The following is a 21,001-nucleotide window of genomic DNA, read 5'->3' on the forward strand; positions in this document are numbered from 1 at the left end:
TAGAAGCTGGACTATGCATTATCTTTCATATTAAAGAAGAAAGAAAAGCATGATTTCAAAATATGTGAAACAGTTTCCTGGGAAGAAGCACATGGAATCACTTGCAGGCATAGGTTGCTGGGACAGTCTTGCGTAGGTGTGGGCAGCACCTTCCCTCTAGTTCCATTGTGCCTGCATTAAACCCTCCAACTGAGATTGTATGGGAGTGTTTTCTTCTGAGCTGGTCTTGATTATCTAAACAAGTCCCTGCAGTTTTCTTGACAAGATTTTCAGAATTGGTTTACCATTGCCTTTTTCCTAGTGCTGAGAGTGGCCTGACTTTGGGCCTAAGGGAGGACTCACTATCTCCAGGTTTCTAGCCCAGTGCCTTAACCACTACACCAGACTGCCCCTCAGGGCCCAATTATGATTACAATTGATAATTCTTCAGGGGTGGGGAGTTATCGCTTTTGATGGATTTTATATTGGGTTTTTATTTTTGTAATCACGTGGAGTCACTGAGAGTGAGTGGGGCAGCCATATAATTTTTTAAGAAAAAATAAAATCAAGACCATTTTCAAGTTCAACACAGAAGTACAATGGATTTGTCCCACTAGCTATTAAGACTGACAATTAAGTGAAAGATTTACCATGCCAGACATGGTCACCAAACAAGCATTTTTATATTTAATGAAATCAATTTTTGTTCACATACAGGAAATCTAGGAATCCAAAAATTATGTCAGATGTTGAATGTTTCGAAACATGCTGAAAACATTTTTTGATTATCATTTTTGTATCTGTTCCACTTTTACTTGCTAAAATTGATTTCATAGCCGTTATAATTACTGTTACTATGCTTAGATCAAGGTCAGATTTACTTCTTTGCCAAGCACCTGATTATATAATCACATTCTTTTGGAGCAATTAAGAATTAAGCCACTGAAGGATTCAACCATTCTTCAAAAATGAGCATATCCAATCTAGCATGGATTTACATTAAAGCCTTCTTCCTTTGGTTTTGTTTTAATCTAAAGCCATTGCCAATAACTGCAAACATACTGTATATGAATGTGGATGCTGTTTGAAACTTACTTTAAATCATACCCTCAGAATTCAATTAAGGATGAGACATATTGCAGGAACAGCTTTACACAGCAATTTAAAGAAAATATATGGCAATATTTGGAGGAAGATATATTCCATTGTTTACATTTAACCTGAGTTTGTAAAATTTTACATTTAAATATTTATACTTTTTTAAAAGTCCTATACTGATTTTGTTAGTCTCCTAGCAGTTTAACAAATAAGAATCATTATGTTACTCTTTTCTCTTTTTCATAAGTTCTAGTGACCTTTTGTAATTTAGGATTGATTAAACTATGAAGCCCAAAATTTAACTAATTTTCAGAAAGTTAGCCAAGGTCTTTGAGAGAAGAATACTGAGAATTCTTCGCAAGATCTTGCTTATTTTTTTAAAAAATATATTTTTTTGACACTTGCAAAAGTTACTGCCCGATAAGTATTGTATCTGTTCTAGTAAGTTCAGGCAGGCATTGCCATTTTTTCTGCTTCTAGAGGGGATTAGAATTGTGGTATCTTGAACTTTTTGTTCGATAGGGTATGGATAGATCTGTGGTTTAATTATGAAAAAAATGAAAAACATCTCTTTTTGTAGCTAAACAGTGTTTGACACACAGTAAAGGATAAAGCAGCAACCAGGTAAAATATCATGAATTGCCATTATTTCTCATTTGTGTTTGTGTCCGCTTAAGTATCCTAGAATTGTAGAATTGGGGAGGTTTTAGTTTTTGATCTGGCCATTCTTGTCTGAAGTCAGTGATTCAAAAGTTACTGCCATCACTGTATTGAAATCAACTCAGTTCCAGGAAAGACTTTTAAACCTGAAGTCTCCAGCAAACTTACTGTTTTACCTAATGGACACTAGTCCAAATAATCACTATGGATTGGGTGTTAACCTTTGGAAACATACATATAATGCTACAGAAATAAACAAGCCTTTACATATTAGCCAACAAAACATATAGACAAAGGTTCTAGCTAACAAAAATTCCAAAATGGGAGCCTATAAAATGGCTAGTGTGAATGTGTGTTGTCGCAAGGGTGGGAGGGATCGGGGTTATTTTTTTATTTATATTATTTTTATTTTTTATACGCTATTTTTATATCCTTGTAAGTCGCCTTGAGTCATCATGTGGGAGTAGGTGACAATATAAATTTTCTAAATAAATAAATTGGATTAGGATGTTTAAGATTGGGCAGGACTTGGAGCAGGAAACCTCCTTTGGGAAAACTGTCCAATAGTCCAATCATCACAACTGACGGGGATCAAATCCTGCACAATGAGCCATAACATAGTTTGTTTAATTTTGGTTTAAGGTATTGTATGAGGCCAGTCATTCTGGTTTTTATGTTTCTGGGATTATGCTTAGCACAATGTGAGATCCTAGCCATTTACGGATGATTTAACAAACCATACTTAGAAATCATGAATTCGCCTCGGTGGGACAAGGAGGAGTGAGTTATGGACAGAGCCATGACTAGCGTGTAACTGAAAGCAAATGTTGGACTTCAGAGATGTAGAAATGTTTCTAAAGTTTATTCTCCCCTTCAGCATTCTGGAACAGGATTGGCAAACAAAATCTGACTCTTTGGAGATGTAGCCAGCCAGACTAAGAACTCAGAGAAACATCCAAAATGTAATGCCAAATTCCAGAGCTTTCTCTGTTTTCTCTCTAGCACCATCTTCCTTGGCTAGACTCTGGTTCCCTTTTGCCCCTCCTGACTGCAGCTTGAAGCACCAGCTCTCTTTGGGAAGGCAAGCAATGTAAAAAGAGGAGGTTTTTGTGCCAACCTGAAGGAGATAATCTAGCAGATGCCTGCAAAACATGGGCATCTATCTACCTTTTCCAACTCCTCTACATGTTCTGCTTGATCAGAGTGGCCTTTATGCTTAGCAGGCACTGAGCCTGCCAACCCTCAGCGCCTGCTGATTTAATTGCAAGAAGGCTGGAGTTTCTCCTCCCCCTCCCCCCCAGATGAGTACACATCTTGCGCCAATTTGATTTTGAAAAGACCTTGAAAGATGCTGATCCTAAACCATCTCTGGTTCTAACTGGGAAGCATACAGGGTTTTTCTTCCAGATCAAAGGTTACTTATACTATTAAAAAGCAATAAGAAGGCCTGGGTGATAACTAGAGTTTGTACTTCATTTACGCTTCGTTAAAATAAATATAGTTGATATTATGCACCAACCATGACTATTATGACTATTATGACTATTAAAGATTACAATTTGTTATCAACTTTTAGAAGCCTCGTGAGCTCAGCCAATCCTTTAGGAGCTGTAGGTGATCTCAGATGGTGCACCTTCAGAGGAAATAATAAAACTCAAGTTAACTGATTAAGTTAACTAATTAAACATTGAAATAGATAGCACTGGCCTAAAGATTGTTTGAAATAAGGAGAGAAAATTCAAACCCAAAGCTTTCACTTACAAAAAGGATAATGCATTTAATATATAATGTAGGGGGCATGCATAAGCGCACAACGTGTCTACCGTCCCTGTCCTATTGTTTCTCTTATTCTTTTTTTTTCTTATATGTACCAATTTCATGTATTCACAACTATGTATGCTTTACTTATTATCTTGTAAACAATTGGCAAATCAAATAAATAAATAAATAAAATAAATATTGGGGCAATCTGAGATGACCTGAAACGCTGCGTTGTATTGTGTAAAACTACAAATAGCCTCTGCCCTTTAAGGCTCGCTACATTTAGGACCTCCCCTTGGGTTTGAGTGTTATTTCTCTTTCTCTTTTAACTGCTTCCTCCGGGGAAATGGATTCCTCTGGATCTCAGAAGCTGGAAGAGAAATTAACATGTTGCATTTGTCTGGAGATGTTTACCATCCCTGTGACTGTGCCTTGTGGACACAGTTTTTGTGAGAAGTGCATCAACAGCCACTGGGACAAAGAGGAACAAGGCCAGAAGATCTGCACTTGCCCTGAATGCCGAAATATCTTTCCAGAGAGACCCAAACTTAGCAAAACTGTCCAGCTTGAAAACCTGGTAGAGTTGCTGAAACTGGAAGAATTCCCGCCAGGTGTCTCAGAAGGAGAGATGAGGAAAGCAGCTGGTTCTCGGGCAAGGCTATGCCCAAGTCATGGCCGGCCCTTGGAGCTTTACTGTGTAACCGAGAAATGCTGCATCTGCTGTGTGTGCACTGTGAGAAGCTGCCAAAAGCACCAGAGGGCTCTCTTTGAAGAGAGACGGAAAGCTCAAGAAGTAAGTAAGGTGGTAGGGTCCAAGGCATGTGGCTGGTGGGCTAGTAGAATTCACCCTATAGCAGGGGTCCCCAACCACCGGTCCGCGGACCGGCACGGGCCGCGGAACAACTCCTACTGGGCCGCTGGCTTGCTGGGCGCCATCTTTTTCATGAAAAAGTGCTTCCAGTGAGCTTTTCCGGGTAGAAAGCTCACCGGAAGCACGTTTTCATCAAAAAAGATGGCGGCGCCAGCACTTCGTGAGCTTTTCCAGGTAGAAAGCCATTTCTACCCGGAAAAGCTCATCGAGCTAGCGCCGCCATCTTTTTGATGAAACGTGCTTCCGGTGAGGTCACCGGAAGCATTTTTTCATCAAAAAGATGGCGGCGCCCAGCTGATGCCGGCACCGGGCACGCGCGCGTCAAAAAGGTTGGGGATCACTGCCCTATAGCATATACAGCCCAAACCTAACAGAGGCTGAGACTTATCTAATGCTAAAAGGGACTAGGCTGTAGTCCTCAAATTACAACCATTTGTTCAGCAACCATACAAGTTATGGCATGCAGAACGAAGGGACTTAACGACTGGTGGTTAAGGTACAGGGCCCCCCAAAGTCAAGTGGTCAAAAATTGGGTGCTTGGTAGCCACATTTACAAGCACAGGGGAACTTCAACTTGCCCCTGCCTATGCTTTTTTGGTCCCCTTCTGCCTTAGCTGACCTTCGCCATCGTTTTGGTAGTGCTGCTGAGCAAGTGTGCCCAGTCTGGCCCTTTTGCAATTCTCCCCCAGGTTGCACACAGTGGTTTCCTCCCAAGAACTGGGGAAGATGGCCTCACATGGCAGTAGCGAACAGGCAGCGTGATTCTTGTCAGCATCGGGAGCAAGATAATGGGAAGGTCAATGGGTCGGCAGAGTGCACTGTGGCATGGGCTACTGTGGCTCATTCTGAGCTGGGCTTCATGCTGCAAACGGATTTATTTTTATTTTATTTTTATTTTATTTGGTTTGTCAATTGCTTACAAGGTAATAGGTATAAGTAAAAACTTAGTTATGAATACATGGATACATATAAGATTTGTGCTGCACTGGGGCTCAGGCACTGCACCATGGCTCAGGAGCTGCAGGAAGCGACAGTGCTGCAGCATGCATGGTTCTAGGGTTGCTTACTGCCTTGCAAGGCAGGGTCCAGGCCAACCACAAGGGCAGAGATGTGGGAGGATGGGAGTAGTTGAAGGGGAAGCTTATCTTAAAAGAACCCAGGATCAGGGCTGGGAGAGATCAAACCCTGAATGGCTTTGATTGGGGTGGATCCTTGGTTAACTGTCATGCCCCTGGTGGAGACTGACTCTGAGGGAGAGGAGGAACAGCCCAAAGGGAATGGAAGTGTGGCTCCGGAGGTTGTGGAGGAGGCTGGGGAACGGGAGAGGTCAGCTGAGCAGTCAGAGGAGGACCCAGGCCATCCCCTATCCATCCTAGGGCATGCAGGGAGGAGAGGATAAGGGAGAGACATGGTCTACTCGGGAGGAGAGGGCCTTGATCCTCTTCATGGGCTGCAGCTGTGACAACTGAATAAGAGGACAGCGTATGGGTGAGCGCTGGAAACAAAGCATGGAAATATCTCTAGTTTATGCTTCCTCTCTGAGTTTGGCGCCCTTCCCAGTGTGTGTTCTGTTATCTGTGGACGTCCTCCAGCCCTTATCTTGCCTGGTTTGTGTTGCTTTTTTCCTCCTTCTTGTAACTGTTTGTGTGGGAGTATTTTGTCTTCCGTCAAGGATATTCGTCAAGGATATTCGGAGCTTGGAAGCAAAGTGAAGTAATAAAAGAGACTTCACCTGTTTTCTGTGACTGTGTTTGTTTTGTATCCCACCCTGGGTCATCACATTAACAACCAGTGGAATTTGGTTGATGATGGCAACAGGGATTGGCAGGATTGCTGTTACTAAGCAATGTAATGACATGACATAAATTGAGGACTATCTGTATAATAGGCATATACCTGTATAAACCAGAACATGTTGGCATGGCTCTGATTTTCAACTACTATAGTCATCTATTGCACCTCCAATTAAGAGCTGTAGACTGGGATGTGTCCATAGATCATGCTGTGGTAAGAATATGAGTACACCATGGGTATCAGTTTCCGTTCTTTTCCACCCAGTAACACTGATGCCCCATATTGGGACCTCATAGTAAAGGTTGGGACCTCATAGTAAAGAGAACAATGTCCCTGCTAAATGCAACATTTGTCTCAAATGCAACCAGGCAATTATACTCCAATGTAACGTAATTAATAAGCTTAACAGTTACCGTATTTATCGGCGTATAACACGCACTTTTTTTTCCCTGAAAATAGGGGGCAAATGATGTATGCGTGTTATACGCCGATATAATGTTAAGAAGCCTTCGGTGAATGCTGCTGGGATCGGGGATCAAGGACACAAATGAAAGAAGGGGAGGGAGGAAGCAACCGAAGCCTGTCCTTCTCTCTGGGTCAGCTCTCTCAGTCGCTCTCTCGCTCCTCCACCAGCACAGGAAGAAACTGCTTCAAAGAAGCGGGGGCTTTTCCTGTCGCCTTTCTCCCCCACCCCGTCCGCCCGCCCTGCCCGCCCGCAGTGCTCCGTTCTGCCTGCCTGCCTGCCTTCGTTAATGGTTGAATCGGAACAGCTTCGGCTGAGTAAAAGAGGCGAATAGTTATTATTCTCAGCCGAAGCTGCTCCCAAACAACCAGAAACTAAGGCAGGCAGGCAGGCAGGCAGAATGGGACACTGTGGATTGAACAGTTAATAGTTTTCTGATGTGCCTTAAGGTATCTTAGCAAAGGTCCAACATCTCATAAAATTATATTTCCTATATTTATGTATTTACTTCAAAGTATTGATGATTTATTCTAGCCCCAAACACTCTGTAAGCTAACCACAAAACAGGATTAAAAAACAAAATATAAGGAATATGACAAAAATAATACAACAGCCAAATCTATGATCATTGCCCATAATCAACTCAGGCCAAAGACATATTGTAATAGTCCAGTACAGCTTTACAGTAGTTGATTTCCGAGACTGAATAAAAGGGCTCTTGGGCCTCTGAGGGAGAGGATTCTACAAGGTAGGGGCTACCACAGAGAAGGCCTGTTGTCTGGTTCATTATGCACAATTTGAAATGGGTAATGGTTTTGCTTTGAAGTTATCTCACAAGAGATATAATCCTGACATGAACATAAGTCTAGATCTAAAGGTCTTGCGAAATCCAAAATATTACCATGGTTCATTTGGTCCATATACCATTATATTTTTCCTGAGCCCATCACTCTTTCTGAAGTGGATAGCAATTCCAGGATCTTGGTCATCTTATTTCAATACAGCACAATGGTAGCAAGGTGATATTACTAGAGTGTGGGACCTCTGCAAAAGATTACATGGATAGTAAGTACTTAGGTATGTTTCCGTAGATGTTTCTTCCAATGTGAATAGACTAACGCGAATATGCCAAGTGAAGTATTCTCTAAGGAAAAGTATGAAACAATTGTCCATTTGAACTTCAAGTTTGCTTTGACAGGAGTCAATCAAGGAAACCTTGGAAGAAAAACGAAAAGAGGCAGAAAAAATTGCGGCAGAAATCGAGAAACTGAAGCAACAGATGGACCATTTTACAGTGAGTCCTTTGGAAATAGTTTATGCTTCGCCAGTGCACATTTTAATCACTCATTCTTGTGATAGCTGCTGAATAAACAAAGAAGTTGTAATTTCCTCCCCATTACTAGTTTGTGTCCACAAGGTAAAGGATAGTACCCCTTCCATTGTCTTCCATCTGCATTTTATTTTACTGCTATATGATGCCTTAAGAAAAGTAAAGAGAGACATTAGCTGCTATGAGGATAATTTGATGTTTTGAATGTTGGCTTTCTACAGGTTTTCTCAATGAAGTTCAAATCAGGAATTTTGCAAAAGTTTAATTACCTCATGGAAACCCTAAAAGAATGCCAGAAGGTGGTGTTGGAGATGGTTACATCTGAGCATGCTGCTTTGTTAAAGCAAATGCAGGAGAACTGGAACTGCCTACAGCATCATTTGGAGAATGTCACGCAGTACAACAGAACAGCAGAAGCACTGATGAGCTCTGTGGATGATGTCTTGTTTCTTGAAGTGGGTAAAAAAAATTTTTGTTATCTGTGCATTGGGAGAATATTGCTGTCATTGTACGCTTAATACTGCTTCTTTGCCAAAATTGGGATTGGTATCAAAAGCCAGCAACTTCAGAGGCCCCTTTTGGATTTTCCTTTTTTTTAACTCCATACATGCATTTGGAATGCTGAGAGCGTATTATGAGCCACTGGCACAAATAGCTTAAAAGTAGCTGCCACAATAGGAGTGTAGTTACTAGAGGTTGAATCAGTGAGATTATTTCCTAATGTTTTCTCTGGTCTCAGGACATTTCTTAGTATATCTTCCTTCCTTCCTTCCTCCCTCCCTCCCTCCCTTTTTTTCCCATTGGGAACACCTCTGCTGGTTTATGCAATATTCTTCCAACTTTGATTTTTAGATTATGATAACTCAATGATCTTCTCCAATTCTTTGCCTTCTATTCTTCTATCTCCTGGTATTGTCACATCAATTATCCACATATATTTCTTCTTTTCAGCCACAGTTAAATTTAATGTCTTATGCACCAAAATTCTTATCAGTTTGTATTTAGAAGTCCCACAATGTTTTAACCTGTTCATTTTCAACTTTTTTTTTCAACTGTGTGTTCCCATCATTATTATTGCTGGCAAGTGATACTTTTTACAGATGTTTCAGTGAATCATTCTGGCGATTGTGTTATGCTGTTGCTTATAATCAACTTGTGTGTTCTTTTTATACTATTTTATGGATGTTTATATTGGATTTAGCAATTTTGTCCACCTATTGAGTCCTTTCCAAAGATCTGGGATAGGCAGATTTGTTGTTTAATAATGTTATAGGTGTCATCACAGGATCTAAGCTATTGTAAGTAACGCTGCCTTTTGCAATTGACTGATGGTGATTTGTCAATGCTGATAGTGTTCCAGTGATGTTTCAGATGTTTAAGAATTGGCACCAAATTGTCTATTCCTATTAGTATTATTTTGCTTTCTTTTGCCACAAGTGTTCTATTTGCAGCCTTTATTTTTTGTTAGTTTCTTCAGTTCTTTCTCATTTATTCTGCTTTCTCCAGGTATTAAAATATCCACTAACCAAATTCCTTTGTCTTTCTTATCAACAATTGCTAAGACTGGAGTGTTGTGTGGCAAATGCTTCTTTATTTTAATTCTAAAATCTCAGAGCACTTTAGCTTCTTCATTTTTTGTTACTTGTCTGTTTCATAACCTCACCAGTTCGTACTTACAGGCAAATGTATTTTATTTTTTATTTTATTTATTAAACTTATACGTTGCCCCACTTGCCAGAGGCAATGTACAAATATTGGATTAAATTCAGAATAAAACATTAAAACAATAAATAAAGATTTTAAATTTTAAAAAAATTAAATTAAAATGAAATTAAGCAGGAAGGAGAAGAAGGGCGCAAAATGCAATGATATTTTTGGCAGGTATTCCAATGCACCATTGTTGCTACATTTTTGTGCTGAGGTTTGTAATCAATCTGTGAGATCCTTTTGCAGCTACTAATCAGGTGGCCCATGGTTTGTTTTATTTTTTTGCAGAGTTGGCATTTGCTGCCTGTTGCTGTCTTCTCAATTCTGCTTTTATATGCATTTATTCTTAAAGCTTGATCTTGTGTAGACAGAATTAGACTATTTTTTTCTTCAAATTTCCTGCCCCTGGCCTAGCCATTACCAGGTCTTGTTTTCTCTGCTTTGATTGCTAGTTGTTTTTTTTTATGTACTGTCTGTGTAATACTTTGCCTCGCCATATCTCTTTTCTATTCTTCATTTGGTCTTTCTTGTAAATCAGTTTGGTTTCTTTGGTATTCAATAAGCCTCCATGGTGTAGCTTTGATGCATATTCTTCACTGTGCTCTTGCTATATTTTAGATTAGCCATCTTTGCTGTAGTCTAGCGGAATAATTATTTTCTATTTTTTGCAGGAGCAACATCTCCTTTCTCCATCTAGTAAACTGGAAGTTCCTCCAGTCATTCAACTTGACTTGGATAAGAGTGCAAATACCGTTACCAAGTTCTTCACTGAATTCTACAAGCTTTTGGAGGCACTTCCGTCAAATCTTTTGAATCCACAAATGGGTGGCAGAAAAAGTAACTATCAAGCTGTTTTACGGGCAATGAGAAAACTGGGTCACACTTGACAGGTCAATTTCCTGGCAGATATTTAAGAATCTGGTAGCACGTTGTTAAAATCTCAGTCTAGCCACACTATGCATCCAATGAAGTGAGTTGGAGCTCAGAAAAGCTCATGCCTTTTCTAATATTTTATTTTCTAATAAAATACTAATTTGAGCTCTTCTCATTTAGCTCTGTTCAGGAGGCTGCAAAGGGAGCATCAGGAGAGCTACATACATGCACCACTTTTTTTAAAATTTTATTTATTTTCAAAATACATACAAAATTTACATTTTAACAGTTCTGTGTCAAGCGTTACTTATATACTTAAATACAATATTTACAATTCTTCTCCATATCAAAGCTTATTTCTCTTGTCTAACCATATATATAACATTTCCCAAACCTCATAGAACTCAGACTCTTTTTTACCTTTTAGTTTTCTCATCAGTCTGTCCATCTTGATACAATCAAGTATTTTATTTACTATATTTTCTGAACGTACATCATTATTTTCCAGCTTTGGGCACAAGCAATTCTTGCCGCTGTTAATATATGTCGTACAATGTATTGGATATGTTTCTTTGGGTTTCCTTTAATCATCCCCAGCAAAAAAAGCTTCTGGCTTAAATTCAATATCGTACCCTGTAATTTCTCTTATCCATTTTTCAATTTTTCCCAGTATTTTTTTAACTTTGGGGCATTGCCACCACATATGATAGTATGTTCCATCTGTGAGCTTACATTTCCAGCATTGCGATTTCATATTAGGGTATATTTTGGCCAATCTCGCCGGTGTCAAATGCCATCTATAAAATATCTTGATTAAATTTTCTTTATATGCTGTTGATAACGTTATACGTGCACCACTCTTAACTGCCTACCACAGCTGTGAAAAAAAGAATTTTGAATGTAAGAGGATAATACTGTAAGAATAATAGGAAAGCTATTTCGATTAGCCTATCGAAACTTGATTTGTGTAGTAAGATTATTCAAATGGATTCCCCACAATAGTCTGCAAAGTCCAGATCACCTAAGCGATTTTTTTCACCCAAAAGATATACTTCTGAGACAGCAACTCACCAAGATGTCATTTAAAAAAATCTTTAGTAACTTCCAGATTCATATATTTATTGCCTCTTTTTCATTTAACACATGAAACAGATCACATTTCTGTTCTTTTTCCTGAGTGATTAATAAAATCAAGGATGGTATTTTCCCAAGTGTCATGGCGGATTTTGTTGATTTATTTCAGGTTTGTTCCTGTTCAAAGCTATAAATGTATATGTACCATTGAATGGCTTTTACAAACGTGATTTAATCATTAGAAACTTTAAAAAAAAAATCCTTCCATTTTCCCACAAATGCTGGGACTTTCCCCCCGGATCAACCAAGTGTTGGTTCCAATGGTTGCAACAGAAATTGACCAACCACCTTGTTGCCTGAACATGATGTTCTAGACTGTGAAGAGAGTGACTACCCCAAGTCACCCAGCTAGCTTTCCTATCTAATGTGGCACTTGAACTCACAATCTCCTGATGTCTAGTCTGGTGCCTTAACTACATGACCAAACTGTTCTATTATTTTTAATAGCTATATTCTATTACCATTTGGAAATTTTTTGAAGTTTGCTTTCTTCCTGCTATTGAATTTTTCTTCTCTATTGCATTGTGCAGTCAGATTTGAGCCAAAGGTATTTGTGGAGAGGATGCCTGGACCTTGTCTTTCAGAGAATGAACTCAGGACAAAGCTTCTAAAGGGTAAGAAACTGGGCTGATAAGTGGGGTCTCATTCTTTAATATTTTTATTTTATTTTTATTTTAAAAAATTATATTGCTGCCTACTCACACATGGCAACTCAAGGCGGCTTACAAAGATATAAAGATACACAAAGATGTCTCCCACTTGATTGTTTTGTCAGTGAATGCACCCTCTTCAGTGGTGGGATTCAAATTTTTTACTAACGGTTCTGTGGGCATGGCTTGGTGGGTGTGGCAGGGGAAGGATACTGTAAAATCTCCAGTCAGAGGTGGGATTTGCCGGTTCTCCAAACTACTCCAAATTTCCGCTACCAGTTCTTCAGAACTGGTCAGAAGCTGCTGAATACCAACTCTGACTCTCTTCCAGAAATTTTAGTTGCAGTCCTAAAAGGAATTTATACAGTTGCCCAGAGACTAAGCATGGGACAGCAATACAAAGTTATACAAGATACAGCTCCCTCTCCATTAAAAGAAGAAAAACACTCCTTATTTACTCCATGTTGTAGAATGGTGACTACATTGGCTGAATTTGCTGCTCCCTGTTCATGTAAGAAGTTACTTATGTGACTAGGCTTTTCTTTGTATGTGTAAAGCATGTTGACCCTTGTGTTTGGTAATTCTAAAAAATAGTTCTCAGAAACAGATCTGTTTTCCAGCTGAAAACCTGCTCCCCCAGCTGCTTGTCTCAGTGATAACGAGACCACCCAAAATAGGAGATGACAAATAGTAACCCAAAACAGGAAAAATATATTTTCACAACAGCAGGTCAAGTGCCCATTACTAATGCTCAAGGGGTTTTATGTTCCCTATTTGGTTTTCCCTTGGCTTCACTCTTTAAATATATTCTCTATGCTTATATATCTTTAAACATATTCCATGTGCTTTTATATCTTTTTGTATGAGCATGAAATAAATTCCCAGATTTCCCTGTAAACTCTGTTTTGCCTAAGCATTATCTGGGTCAGTTGCCTTAATAGTAATTCCAGATAAGAGTTCAAATGTGCTTAACAGGGATGGGACAAGTACCATAGTGGACACTTCTGCAGCTCTCCCTTCTCCCTTCTTCTGGATGGAAGAGTTTGTAATCTAGCCAGCCCTTCGCCATGAAAGTCAGCTGGGTGACCGAGATGAGGATATATTGGATATGTTTGCTGCCTTGAGTTATTTGTAAAAATAATAAAGGATAAAGGTAAAAGGTAAAGGTTCCCCTCACACATACTTCCAGTTGTTTCCAGCTCTAGGGGGCAGTGCTCATCTCCTTTACAAAGCCAAAGAGCCAGCGCTCTCTGAAGATATCCGTGTGGTCATGTGGCCGGCATAACTAAACACCAAAGGCGCACAAAACGCTGTTACCTTCCCACCAAAGTGGTCCCTATTTTTCTACTTGCATTTTTACATGCTTTTGAACTGCTAGGTTGGCAGAAGCTGGGACAAGTAATGGGCGCTCACTCCATTACGTGATGCTAGAGATTCGAACTGCCAAAGTGCTGACCTTTCTGATCAACAAGCTCAGTGTCTTAGCCACTGAACCACTGCGTCCCTAAAAAAGGATATAAATAACCAAATAAATAAAATTGGTAGACCTGGGAGTCTAATGTAATGAACAGCCCTGGTACAAGTAAATATATATCTGTGGGTTTCTCTTTTCCATCCGTTGACAACATTTCCCTGCTTATGGATACTGTTTGAGGATTGGATATTTTTCTCTAAATTTGAAAAATAGAAAATCACTTATTTCTTTGGTAGCGGGATCCTATACAGGCAATCCTTGACTTAATTGAGCTCAGAATTATGATTGTAAGTTGTGTCAGTCATTAAGCAGGTCATGTGGTAGTCATTAAGCAAACCCATTGTCCGTAATGGGCATATCTGCTTGAAACTGGAAGTAAACATTGTAAATAGCAGTCAGGGGACTGCAGAATGCTGCAAGCAGCATAATGTATGCCGATTGTTGAGTGGCCACAATGTGATCATGTGACCATGGGTGAGTGAGTAGAGACGTCCACCGGGATTTCAAATCCAGGTCATAGTACTGTTTTTTTGGCTCTATCATAACTTCTGATTGTCAAGCAACTGGTCATAGGTCAAGGACTACCTGTAAGTAAATGCTGATGAATTCAGTGGGACTTGATTTCCCAATAAGTATTTGGCCTGCAGGGTGAAGAATGTAATAGAAATGAATACTTGGGATAAATCCCCTAGGCTTGATAAAGGATGTTTCAGAAATCTGTCTTTATCAAAAGGACACAATTTTATCTATTTATCTTTCACTTATTAAGAAGGAAAGAACCAAGAGCATAGTCTTGTTGCCCAATATGTTACCCAACAAATTCCACATGAAGAAAACCTATTTACTTTCTCTACTTTTATCAGTCACTACAATTAAATTTGTGTGAATTGCCAATTGCACAATTCTTCTGAATGCAGTATTGTACAATATACAGATTTTAAAATATGTTTCAGAGATGATGTAAGTCAGCAAGTGTAGCAGAAAGCACTGCAGGCAACAAGTGAAACAGGAAAAACTGCAGAATAGCAGTAGGCAACTGAAAAGCTGTAAAAATGCTAGTCTCCATTCACACAATATTCTGAGATGAAATATTTTAGCCAGTTAGTTCAGTATGTGCTGTAAACCCAGATAGCATGTTCCGTTTATGGCTTACTGCAATTAGGTTAATTAAAAAAATACTGAATTCTGTTCACTATGAATTAGCAACCCAAGTTTGGATTTAAATATTCTATTGCACAAAAAGAATGCAACTTCAACGTAATACTAATTTTTCCTTCTAAAACTTGTCCACTGTAAAAGTTTCTGGAGGGCTCCACATTTGTCTGAAGCAAGTTTCTCCACTTTTATCAGTGGGCATTTTATGATTCAAGCTCTAATCTTAAATTTCTACATTTTTCAATCATAATATTCTTGTGGGTCTGATGTTTTTAAAATCAATTTTCTCATTTAGTAGGGATATGAAAAAGCACTGCAATCTTTAAACTATGTTGCTCTCATTTTGAAGATGAAACAATATTTGGAAAAGTTGCCTGTTCTAAGAAAATTAAATTTTTCTCTTCTTGGATAAAATGAAACATGTAATAGTTTTAAATATTCTGGACATAGGGAAAAAAAGGATCCAAGATGAGTTTTCTTGTCTGTGAAAGTCAGGATTAGATGGCAGCAGAAAATACAATAAACTCTAAAACGTTGCTGCCATCTAGTTGTTAATGCAGATCTTGTATCCTTGGCCCTAATGTTCCCTGAAATAGAGATATTCTAAGTTAAACTTCTGTGTTAACCTCTCACAGCAAACACAAAGCCTTCAGTTAATTACTTTCTGTGGTATAGGAGGACATCCTGACAGAACATAATAGAACAGAAATAGAACCACCAGAAGATGGACTCCATCTTAGGAAATGCAAAAAATTTCCCCCGTCTTACTACCCGTATTTAAATCAGAAATGCATACTGAAAGTACGTTAGAGTTAGGATTACATTTATAATACTGTATCCAGTAGTGCACAGAACAAAAAATTGCTTATGAGTCATGCACACACCTTGATCAACGAAACAACTCTTTATTTTAAACTTACAGAGCTAGATCTCTAGCAAACAGGTTGAAACAAGCCAAGTTCAAGCGCACCTTTGTAACAAAATGCACCATAGATTGCACCAACTGTGCACAAGAGCATTTTAAAAATGAATTTCTCTTTTAACAAATTCTATACAAATAAATACAATACCACTGGCCATATACCTAAAGGTTTGTTTGCTATGGCAATGGGTTTAAGGGAAGGGAAGGAACTATCGGAGAGATGTCCCAAAGATGCTTTTCAAATGGCAACTGGAAAAAATCAAGTGTCTGTCTCATAAGTAAAAAAAAACCATATATTTGTACCTTCATGACTGCAGAGGTGTGTGTACATTACATAACCCAGTAAATAGTTTGCCCTACAATGATGTCGTCTGTGGAACATCCAGCCAAAGTTATTTTATAACTGTTGATTGCACAAACTCATCACTCTTGATTGTTTCTAGTGCACCTGGTTGATAAGGCTCGATTTATATGCCTCTCAGTCTATTTCATGATTGATAGAGACAATTGTGACATCACTTATTTTCTTATTTTTTTTTCCTGCTTTTAAAGAGACTTTGTGTGCAGATTAACACATAAGGAACCAGTTAATCAGATCTCTATTTAATTTATAAGTTGCATCTAATTTTCCATAAGTGTAGATGCAGACACTCCTCTTCTTTGACAAAGATGAAAACTAATCAAAGTGGAAAACCATAGTTGTTTCTCATGCACCTTTTTTTTTCTTTTCAGTAACTAACAACAATAAATACAAGATCATCTGTGATGTGTATATACTTGGGTATACATCTATCTACTTCCTGTGTTTGACTTCTGGTTTCTATCCCTAGGGGAAATAATTATCTCATTAAACATATTTAGGCAGAATGCTAACCAAAGGATTCCTGATTGCCAGTAAGAACAGGCACTCTTTATCAGGGCATAGATTTCAAAGAGACTATTGTGAGCTCTTCAACTAGTAGTAATCCTTCGCCCTGAAACTAGTTTTCAGTTTTCATCAGCTATATCATAGGAGCCAGGATAGAAACCAGGAGACTCTTTGAGTTCTACTCCTGCCTTAGGCACAAAGTCAGCTGGGTGACCTTGGACCAGTCACTTTTTTTTAGCCTTAGGGAAAAAGCAGGGCCAAACTACTTCTGAAAATGTTGCCAAGAAAACGGCAGAGACTCATCCAGAAATCGAGACTGACTTGAAGGCATCAAACTTCTTATTGTTATTGTTTTCCTACTTATTACACTACTATGGCTTAGTATTTTCCAACCCTAAAAAGTTAATTTTTCATTATGTATCTGACATGAATACATAATGTAGAATCCATGTTAAAGACTCCTAAAAATAATGCTGACTTTTGACACTAACAAACAAGAAGCAAAATTACATTATATCAAAATTACCATACATTAAATCTAGAGTTTGGAAAATACAGAATAACAATAAAGGATCTGTTCAATAACGCCATTCCTAACTTTTAAAATTACACTAATACTTTAATAATATCATCCTGCTTCAATGAATGTGCCGAATAGAAAATATTCCAGGAAGGAGGTAGATTGGTGATCTTAGATTCTTTTGCTTTTTCCTAATATACTATCATTGTCACTCCCACAGATCAGCAGAATTTGACATTTGATCCAGCCACAGCCAACAAATACCTGCAGATATCCAATAACAATCAGAAAGCAACTCATCCCCAAGTTTTTCAAAAACCAAAGCCAAATGACTCTCAAAGGTTTGAGCCTTGGCAAGTCATGTGTGCTCAGAACTTCAGCCAGGGCAGTCATTACTGGGAAGTAGAGTTATCCAACCACTCCGTCATTGTTGGCGTAGCGTGCGAAACATTCACCAGATTGAAACAGGCTCATCAGAAGTTCACCATTGGGTTGGATAAACTCTCCTGGGGCCTGCATATCCAAGAACACAACTACGTGGCTTGGTACAATGACAAGTCTACAAAGATCAAAGAACCTCTGTGCAAATTCATTGGAGTTCTATTGGACTGTGATCAAGGAACGATATCCTTTTACAGCATAGACAATAATATGAAATGCCTCCATGTTTTTCACGCCATCTTTATGGAGCCTCTGGTCCCAATTTTCTGGCTTTGTGAAGGTACAGCTGTGACTCTTTGCCAAAGGCCACCCAGCCAGATTATAACTGATGAGAGGACACCTGATTTACAGGTATAGGCAAAGACTGCCCTGCCCCCATGGAAAAACTCTGAGCAAGCAAATAACTCTGGAACTTTGAAAAAAACTTTTAGCTACTTGGCTGCACAGACAATTCTTTTCTTTTCTGTCTTTTATAGCTGTCTTGTGAATTGCAAGTCCTCCTTGCCCTTCCAGGTGAAGATGCAGTTACAGTAGATGCTTATATAGCACAGAATCTGATGCATGTGTGTTTTGGGGCTGCCTAAAGCTTTCTGGCAAACTACAAATATTAAGAAATATCAATAAAGAAATAGTGTGAACAAAAAAAATAACTTTTAATTGGGAAATTGTCACAGCCAATAAGAATCAAGTTGGGCAATAAAGAAATACACAATAATGTTTACCCTAGGCAGATCATTGTTGACAAGCTCTCTGGAGTCACTTCATTGTGAAAGGTATGTTGTGAAACAGTGAAGTACATATATACATTAGTTTCTCATATAGATGACTGTATACTAACAAGTTCTTAAGAATTAATTTTCCGGAAAGCAATTTTTAACATTTATTTTTGTACCCTTTTTCCTATTAGAAGAGACTATAGCAGAATATTTTACAAAAGAATTAAACCCAGTCTTTAAAAAGATCAACATCAATAAATATTTGATAAGAAAACAATTATAAAAAACACAACCATTAATGTTTTGTTTTTTAAGGAAACAGTTTAAAAGGAAATCTAGACCTAGGGCAGGTTTTATTTTGTTTTCCTAAGTTGGTGAAAATTCGCAGTTGAAAGAAAGCTTATTTTTCTATGGAGAAAATTATGACATATCTAAAACTAGCATTACAGATTTTTGTCATGTTTATTATCATTTTTATTCTGTTCATTCAAAAGGAAAGTTGGAATAATAATATCTAAAGATTCTCAGAACTGCCCATTAGCACGATACCTCTTAGAACAGTGGTTCCCAACCTTTTTTTCACCCCACACCCCTAAAGAAATTTCACTCGAACCTCGCACCCCCTGAAATAAATAATAAATAAAAATGCCAACATAGCCAATATCCTATTATTTACCTGGACTTTTCTCGCACCCCCTGGAATATCGTCTCGCACCCCCAGGGGTGCAAGCACCCCAGGTTGGGAACCCCTGTCTTAGAATATTGAATAGAACAGGACCATATTTGCCATGTGTTGGGAGGAGGGAGGGTTGAAGAGAAACTGGAAAAAGTCAGCTCTGGCTAGAGGTTGTTTAAGAAAAGAATCCAGGAAAAATCTTTTTTTTTGTTTTGTTTTTTAAAGTTGTTAAACTCTTGTATTATGTTTTCCTTTTCTGTCTATGAATTGGATTATGCTCGTAATCTTCCAAGGCCATAATATCCCAAGGAGAGTAAAATTTAGGGCTCCATCATATCAAATAGGGGTCCATCTAATCCAGAGATGGCAAACCTATGACACACATGTCAAAGGTGACATGCCATGACCTTTTGGATGACACACCAGCGTTCCCCAACACTGAACAACTATTCTCAAAAGTGCATCCCATTCTCCCGCAATTTTGGAGGCTGTGGAGGCCATGGAAGAGCATTCTCTGAAGCCACTTCAAGAACAAAGGCCTCACATAACAAGCTGCAGGGGCCTGTTAACAGAAAGAGAACATTGCCTGAAGGTAAGCAGCACATGGCAAATCCTGTGGATTACACCCAATTGGTCTGCATTTTTTAAAAAAATGTGTAAAACATTATTTCTCTTTTATTGGGGGGCAGTGTGACATACCAACAAAGTCAAGTTGGGCATTTTCTGAATTTTTGACCCAAAATGTTATCCATCACTGATTTAATCCAAATACCTTTCAGTGTATACTCTTTAAATCAGGGGTGTCAAACTTGCGGCCCGCAGGGCAGATGCATCATGTGTTGGCCATGCCTACCCCATTTAGTGAAGGGAGGAAATGATACATCACGTGATGCCACGAGTTTGACACCCTGCTTTAAAATCATGCCTCCTGCTACTTTCTACCTCTCAAGTAATAATGAAGCCATTTTTCCATTTATTAGATGGAAGAGGAACGATACCTTTGGATCTGAAGAACCTTTCACCAACAACCATGTTGTCACTCAGTCCTTGATGATGTACTAATTTCTTGGCTTTAAATATCAATAGGTATCTCCACTATTATAAACCCATCCAGTTATGCACAATCCAACATTACCAGCTTGTAAAAGGCTTAATAGCTAAGGAAATGTGGTTCCAAATATTACTCCTGCCCCTTTATAATAGTGGTCACTGATTAAAAACAGAGAAAAGAAAGACTAATGTATTTCAGCTGTGTTTTGAGAAACTAGCACTAGGTGACGCTGGCCAGAGGACAGGAACTGCCTTTTCAAGCTTTCTTCACCTGTGCATCCAAGGGAATAAAATCAATTCATGGACGCTTTGAAATTAAGAGTACTTAATTTGCACAGCAATTTTATGGCTGAACATGGCAATTGTATTAATATGGTCCAAAACAGTCAGGTTTCATTAAAAAAGTTAAAACAGAAATTTAAGATAACCTTTGTCATTTTTTTTACTGTGAGCACACTGGCCCACATTAAAAATGAAATTCTGTTGCCTGCTCTCCAAAGAAAGTATGTATCTACCCATACACATAACACACACTATATACATACAAACACATACACATTATTAAATATTAATCATTGTCCATTTAACTGTAGCAAAACGGGGGGTGGGGAGTGGAGAGGAATATGCCAGCAATTTATTACTCCTAATACCCTCGCTACGTGCTATTACCCAACTATCTGCTGCTGAATTTGACGGGACTCGAGAAGAGTAAAATGAGGCAAATGTGTCCTGTTGGGAAAATTCGACGGCAGTCCGGAGGCGGGAACGGTCAGTTTCCCATGTTCCGAAATGTCTCCCTGGGATTCTTTCACAATTACTCACACATATTTTAATAGACTACGAAGGGCGGGAAAAGCTT

The 21,001-nt window shown here is 38.7% G+C and overlaps 1 protein-coding gene across 1 annotated transcript; it reads left to right on the forward strand.

Annotated features, from left to right (window-relative positions):
- The first annotated feature begins 3,760 nt into the window (after positions 1-3,760).
- TRIM65 (tripartite motif containing 65) lies at positions 3,761-18,347 on the forward strand. Its single transcript, XM_087955775.1, has 6 exons — positions 3,761-4,291; positions 7,825-7,920; positions 8,178-8,411; positions 10,335-10,500; positions 12,201-12,284; positions 17,480-18,347. Exons 1-6 carry the CDS (start codon positions 3,845-3,847, stop codon positions 18,055-18,057), a joined length of 1,605 nt encoding a protein of 534 aa, XP_087811901.1. The 5' UTR covers positions 3,761-3,844; the 3' UTR covers positions 18,058-18,347.
- Positions 18,348-21,001: the final 2,654 nt, after the last annotated feature.

Source organism: Notechis scutatus, chromosome 2 (genome assembly GCF_049901735.1).
Source record: "Notechis scutatus isolate UNSWTSFEM ecotype Mainland chromosome 2, rNotScu1.2, whole genome shotgun sequence".
NCBI lineage: Eukaryota > Metazoa > Chordata > Lepidosauria > Squamata > Elapidae > Notechis > Notechis scutatus.